This window comes from Silurus meridionalis, chromosome 7 (genome assembly GCF_014805685.1).
Source record: "Silurus meridionalis isolate SWU-2019-XX chromosome 7, ASM1480568v1, whole genome shotgun sequence".
NCBI lineage: Eukaryota > Metazoa > Chordata > Actinopteri > Siluriformes > Siluridae > Silurus > Silurus meridionalis.
The window spans coordinates 20219500-20226999 of NC_060890.1; the positions used below are offsets into that span (position 1 = coordinate 20219500).

Consider the following 7500-nt stretch of genomic DNA (forward strand, 5'->3'; position numbering starts at 1 on the left):
GACTGCTCGCGTTTCCCCATATCTAGGGGATGTGTTTAATAAATCACTGTGCGACATGATCTCTGAGGCTCTGAACAAAACATTCAATGCTAATGATTTTCTACAAATTGTATGTGCTCGGGGCCAAGTGTGCTTACACGCAACAATTGATTGCTGCCTGGATGGAGGAAGACTGTATTTACATTTTTTTTTTAATACATTTGAGGGCTAATTATTAAAAATGTTGAGCTTTGGAGAATACAGTGGGCTGCTCATTACGCTACGATGGAGTGAAGGCATTACTCTTGTTGACAAAGAAATATGGCTCCATTTTCCCAACATGCCACTGGTGACAAACGTGAAAAAAATCCATCACAGACATACAGAGAAAGTGTGTGTGTGTCTGGAAAACTCACCTTCGTACGTCTCCAGTATGTGCACTGTGTCTCCAATCTGGAGAGAAAGCTCCTCCTCACTGCGAGCATCATAGTTATAGATCGCTAAAAGGCAGAAAATAGGAAGGAAAAAAAAAATGTAAACACATTACTTACACTGCACTAGAATGTGCAGACCTAAGCAAAAAACAGGAGTTCTATAGTAATTTCATTGTGTAACTATATCGATCGATCTATCTATCTATCTCTATATACAAATTGCAATAACTTTTATTCTTTATTTATTTTGCTTATTTATTTCCTTTTCAGTTTAACAAATGTGCAACTGGAAGCTTCTGTCACCAAAAGAAATTCCTTGTAAGTGCAAACATACGTCGCAATAAAGCTCTTTCTGATTTCTGATATTAGAAAGAAACCATTTAAAAAAAATAATAATAATTTATATAAAAAAAAACAAACAAATAAAATCCCAAACTCTCTGTCCTTCTCAAGTCAGATGTTCTGTTGTGCACTGTTTTTAAAGACAGTGTATGGAGCAATAAAGTAATATAATAAAAACAATTGTTTTCTTTCCTCTCTGGTTTTCTTCATTTTTGTTTTTCCAGCTTCCTCACATTTGCAGCATGCACAGCTCTGGAAGGCTGAACAGAGTAACTGTACAGTGTCCATAAGGTCTTTCAAAGGTCAAGGAATTCTGGATAGAAATTGGCAAAGTTCGAGACAAGAAACCCTTGAGACAGGTAAGTTGACTTTAGCCAGCCAATTGGTTGACAGTAAGCCTAGTCTTCAACTGCTATGAATTATTTATGACAGCCACCCTCATTCCCTTAATTAGTGGTCATCTTACCATACTGCCATTCCCAATACACTTCAGTCTCTCTCTCGCACAAAACAGGGGACTGCTATTTTAAGCATTCCCTAGCTTCTAGGTATACATTACTAACAAAACCTGGTTAGCCATTCTAGACCATCACTGCGAAGCCCCATTGCAGCTGCAATACTTGTTTTCAGCCTCCTGACCTTTTCCCAGAACACCTCAACTGCTCCATCTCTTAATCTGACATCCTGCAGCTGCCCGTATCAGATTTACACCACCGAGTTAAATGAATACCAACAAAGCCTAACCGACCTGAAGGTCTTTATCAAACCCTGCTCTCCACCACCTTCCCATGCAAACCAAACTCCAACTTGCACCTTGTTACAAGCGTCACTCTGGGATCCAGGTGGTGGCATGAACTTCCCTTGGCTGTATAAACAGTGAGTCAAGTCTATCTTCAAATAAAATCTGCAGCTCCACCTCTTCGATCAATATCTTATTGGTCACTTTAAGGTGTTTACTGATAAGAATGTAGATGTGATGATGTAATAGAGCACTAGCAGGAGGATGTATTTTTTTAAGGAAATTACAAAGCACTTCTGTGGGTAACTCTAGAAATAGGTAGGTGCTCAATACTGGAAAAAAACAAAAAAATAAAACACCATGAAACCATCGCTAATCTGGACCACTCCCGTTTTATTGGTCTAATGTGTCAAAAAAAATTCTACACCTTCAGTGATGTCAGTGTCGAGGGACCACATCACTGCTAGTGGACTTGTTCAGTCAGTGACACTTATGCGTTTAAAAAGTCCATAATCCCCTTTTATTTAGCTTTACATGTAAATTAACTGATACAGGAGAGTAACTGAGAACCTCCAATGAAGCAGATATACAGATGTATCCTCAATAAGGTGGTAACTACAGTTGTGTAGAAATGTAGGTCCGCTTTATTTAAACAATAGAAAATGTTATCCTTCTCTGTAATCATCCAGATTAGAGCCAAAAACAGATACACAAGTATGATAGAACCACTAAACAGAGTATAGGACTGGATGAATAATGACATCATTACAACAGCATTTCTAGAGTAACCACACAAACATATTTTACAGGTTTTATTTCCTGACGGTTTGTCAGATCTCTATAAAATCTCAGCACACAGGAGACAGAAACAAGCTCAGCCAACACACCCTAAAGATTCAAACAGTAAAATCTACAACAGGCCTGTGGAGTTACAAACAATAAATTACAGTCAAGAACTGAAAAAATAACAGCTGATCATCAGTAATATTTAAACTCTTACTTTAACAGGGAAAAAAACATTCATTTTATTTCAAAAATCATCTGCTAATTGCCTACAGTTACATACTCCAAACCCATACCTAATTAAACGTTTGGGGATGTCACCCTCTGACAAAATACAGAGAATTGTTAAATCCAAACCATAACCTCAATAAACATTCATTTCTGTTTAATGAAAGCTGGAATCTTCGTGTGGACTAAATTTCCCAAATAAAGGCAAAACTCTTAGACATTTGATTCCCATAAAGACCAACAGTGTTTACACCAACCATAGCTTATCCTTGGGCTAAGTACACTATATCGCCAAAAGTTTGCGGACACCTGGTCATCAGTATGGTATGTGCTTTTTTTGAGCATCACATTCCACATGTAGTCAAAATTTGCTCTTATAATTCCCTCCACTCTTCTAGGAAGATGTTTCACTAGATTTTGGTTGAGCTTGTGGGGATTTGTGCTCATTCAGATGTAGGTGATGGTGAGTAGGTCTGGGGTGCAGTCAGAGCTCCAATTCATTCCAAAAGGTGTTCAATAGGGTTGAGGTCAGAGCTCTATAGCAGGAGATCGTCCACTCAAAACCTGTAAAGCAGATCTTCATGGAGTTTGCTTTGTGCACAGGAGCATTGTCGTGCTGGAACAGGATTAGGTCTCCTAGTTTAAGTGAAGGGAAACTTTAATGCTACAGCATCTAAAGACATTTGATACAATTTGTACGCCTTCAGCTTTGCAATAACAGGTTGGGAAAGAACCCTACATCGCTGAGAAAGTCAGGTGTCCCAATACTTCATCCCTATAGTGTATATTGATGACTGCACAAATATATTACAGCCCATATCAACCGTTTAGAGAAAAGAGCTTGTGTTTACAACTAGTTTCTGCTTCCTTTTCTTTATTTTAAGTTTTGGAAATTTTTCCACTTCAAAAATACAATTATTAATTTTTATTTTTTTTTTTTAAGTTTACATTTACATTAACTGATGTTTCGTAGTTTCTATCTTGAGGGGAAAAAAAATATTTTGGGGTAATAACATTCATAAACCGTATCTCATGGCTTCAAAATCATCACTGTAGACCATGCACAGTCCTCATCGTCACCAAATGAGTTGGTTCAATTATTAACATGTTCGAAACTTCTTGGATTTTTCGCCTTTGAAAATGACCAGGTTATGAACACTTTTGACTTTTGATCATTTGAGCAGCGAGTGAAATTTATTCTGACGGCCCCATCAGGAGTGTATGTTTCAGCATGCAGGAGCCTGAATCATGGCAGTGAATTGGCTGAATCCATCACCCGCCTCAGTACAGTGTCCAGCAGCCCCCGGCGAAATCTAATCAGCACCATACACCCCCTCCTTGGTGTCTCCGTTCCAGCCAGGAGCTTTCATTTGCTTTTGTTCTGCTGTCGTCCTGCATCCTACTATTTATCCAGACCCACACAGGGAGAGTGAAAGAGACACAGAGACCAACAGAAGGAGAGAAGAGGAGCAAGCAAGAACACATGAACAATAGAAGAGGAAAATGACTTTAGAGTGTTCTAGAATGTGGTTACTGACGCACCAAAAAGCACTGAAGGATGAGTGATGTAGGAAAGAACACAGGGATATTTCCATGTGGTTCTTCAGAAGACACTCAGAAGGAACACTCTAAACTATCCAGAATTATAATATTGTCCAAAGCAATCCATCATTCATGAAATCTTTCATGATTAGCAAAACGAGGTAATTCATAAACTAGTCATGGAAGCTCCCACCCCAAACAGGTAACATTCACATCCATATCATGACTTCTTTATTATCTTTCAGCTTGACGATTTAAATTCAGAATGATTATACAGCGTATATGGTAGAGGCTAATCTATAGAAACAGACAATACTTTGTAGAGTATACCCAATACAGGCAACAGTAGGCACAGGACCACCCAAACATTTTTGTAGCGTTCAGCTGTCCCTAATTTGTGAGCCTCAGCCTCAGAGTACAGTTCCTGCAATCTCGGGCTCCAGTTCTTGGTTGACAGGAGTTAATGTGTTTTTAGTTTTACCGCCTCAGGGTTTGATGTTTTGTTCATTCTTCGATTCTTTTCTGCTCACCACAGTTGTAAAATGTAGCATGCAGTCTTCCTTTCAGCCCAAACCCATATTCCCATTCTTGTCTGAAATTTCTTATTAGCAGGGCATTTCTGCAGCACACTGGATGTCGAATGAATGTATGAGACTTAATAAATCAATCAATCAATCGATTAATGATTTCGCTTACTGAAAAGTGGATTAGATAATGATGCAGTTCTAGTTAGCTTTAAAATTGATACTTTATCTGCTCATTTTTACAATCGACCACCATTTTTTAAACATTAATAAATAGTACGATTATGAACCTGATAAGATTGTTTAAAACCCAAACAGTTTCGAAGGCTACGGATTTAGAAGGTTTTACCCCTTGTTTGCCCCGAGTTCACTAACCTCCTTCTTTTTGTCTTTTTTTTATATATATATATATATATATATATATATATATATATATATATATATATATATATATAAATCTAAAATCATTGAACTGGAAATGTAGTTTAGAGTCTTGATGTCATCACACAAACGCATTCCTATAACATGCGGATCATGATATTAACATGTAATAAAAAGTTCATGCTGCTGTTCATAAACCTCGCAAAGTACCCGAGTGTAATATATTTTAAAAGACCTGCACTATGGATAGAAACGAATCCTGCAGAATCAGTCATAAGTCAGTCAATTAACTTGATTAGTTGGCTAGATGTTCTTGCAGCTGAATATTTTCCAAATTTCTGGCTTTTTCAGCTCTTTGTTGCCCCCATGCCAACTTTTTTGAACCGTGTAGCGGGCATCGGATTTGAAATGAGCCGGTTTTGTGCATAAAAGTGTAAAGTTCAGTTTAAACATCTGTTCTCTGTGTTCTATTGTGAATAAAATATTGGCTCATGCGATTTTAGAGTCTTTTAATTTTCATTCGAATTTAAAAGACGACCCAACATTTCTGAAATTCAGGGTTGTATGTGCAACTGGTTATCGAGGAGGAAAAGAAAGAGTTGAAGAAACGGTGCACGGAGCAATGAGAAAGCAAAGAAGGAGGGGAAAAAAAGCACCAACCTAGAAAATCTGAGCGGAATAAAACAGGGCACAGAGAATGAGTCTAAGGAAAAGTGTGTGTGTAATAATTTGTATGAAGCCCTCACTGAAGCCTTGCAGCTCTCCTGAATAGCAGTGTGCTGCTGTCTCCTCACTGTAGAGCACTATTTCACCCTCTTCTCTGGGACTGGATGAACTGAGAGCAATGAGAAGCCTGCAGGAGTGACCTAGAGCAGGATTACCTGTGGCAGGGCCGCCTCTTGGCCCGTTTCTTTTTTGCTTTTACACACACAAACTCTCCCCCAAACACACACACACACACACAGCAGGAGGCTCAGTCAGTGGTCATAACACTCCAAAAAGGATAGTGAAAATCTCTAATAAGTCAAGCTCACACAGTGAATGACCCCTGCTGGCTCGGAGAGAAACACTCCATCAGATTCCACTTACAGCTTTATAAAAGCTAACCATCATAGAAATCACAGAAATGATGTCAAAGAGTGATAAAATCAATCCTAAAACCTGGACAGCCTCTAAGAGAATATTGTAGGAATGAAAAGAAGTCAGATTACATTTTATATGAAACATTATATTACTAAATTCTATACATTCAGCCCTAGAAGGCACAGTCCCCTATACAGTAACAGTTTTTCACACAACCGTCTAGACACATAATAATAATCATCGAGATCATTCTTGATAAGAAGTCAGGGGGACATTACTGGATTGTATAAAGTTGCCAGAAAGGTTGCACTTAAATAATTCCTCATTACAACCATGCTGAACAGAACAGCATCTCAGAATAAAAGGCACATCAAACCATGAATCTGGCGTACTACAACAGCAAAAGACCACGTCATGGTCTCCTCCTGGCGGACACAAACAGGAATCCGAGTCCATTATGGATCCACAAACTGTGAGGTAAACACCTAATCATTCACTGTGACTAACCGTGAAGCGCAACACCTAGAATGAAATTTTATTCTTCTGAGTCTAAATCTTTCAGCCTGAGCTACAGAAGGTAAGCAACTTGTGCATTCCACAAACAAATCAATTGTCTGGCTTTGCACAAACATTCAATTTCTTACTTTAGCCAGTAATTGTGTAATCGATAGTTTTTCCAAAGTACTGAGGATCCTCACAAATAAGACAAATGTGGTTTTGGCTGCCTTGGTGAGTTTCTAGCTTCGTTACAGCTTCATTGGTTTCAGCTTAAATTCTAACATGAGCTATTAGTAAGGGTTACAGCGTGCATGAAAAATATATTACAAAAAAATTAATCTACCAACCAGGAGTTCCATCAGTGCTGAAAACACAGCTTTATAAGATATTGTAGTATTCTAGCATTGCCAAAAAAAAAAAGGAGATACGCACTTGTTGATTTCAGTGTAAAAGATGCTGATCAGCAATGAGATCAAAGTCCTAGTTTTCCTTTTTATGTCTGTTAGTTGTTTTCAATTGTTTCTTGAGAACATCAAACTTGCTAACTTTTTTTTTTTGCTAGAACATGATAATAGCTAATAAAAAAAATAATAAAATATATATATATATATATAAAACAGGGGGAAAAAGACAGGAAACTGGTGATTTAAATTAGTTTTTTTTTTTTTCCTCGAGAAACCACTTCAGGAAAAACTTTAAGAAACCTGTTAAAACTCATTAAAGACAGCTATGAGTAGGGTAAAAATTGTAATTGTCAAAATGAACAGGTCCCACACTGCCAAAGGGAATACAAAACTGTGCTTTATGGAAGATACAATCCTGACACTTTGGTCACAGGAAATGGACATAACTACACCTAAAATGTAGACACACCTGTTTGAAACTCACATAACTAAGCAGACGACTGAAAATTCTACAACCTGACTCACGTCTGACCTAGAACAAAAGCTACAACAGCACTGAAATG

The 7500-nt window shown here is 37.9% G+C and overlaps 1 protein-coding gene across 2 annotated transcripts in view; it reads right to left on the reverse strand.

The window, feature by feature from the left end:
* The window catches only part of dock1 (dedicator of cytokinesis 1), a 269769-nt gene that overhangs the window by 234909 nt on the left and 27360 nt on the right, over nt 1–7500 (reverse strand). For both annotated transcript variants that reach the window (XM_046852922.1, XM_046852921.1), the window contains exon 2: nt 396–479. In XM_046852922.1, coding sequence (XP_046708878.1) covers nt 396–479 — 84 coding nt within the window. The remainder of the gene's footprint in view (nt 1–395; nt 480–7500) is intronic.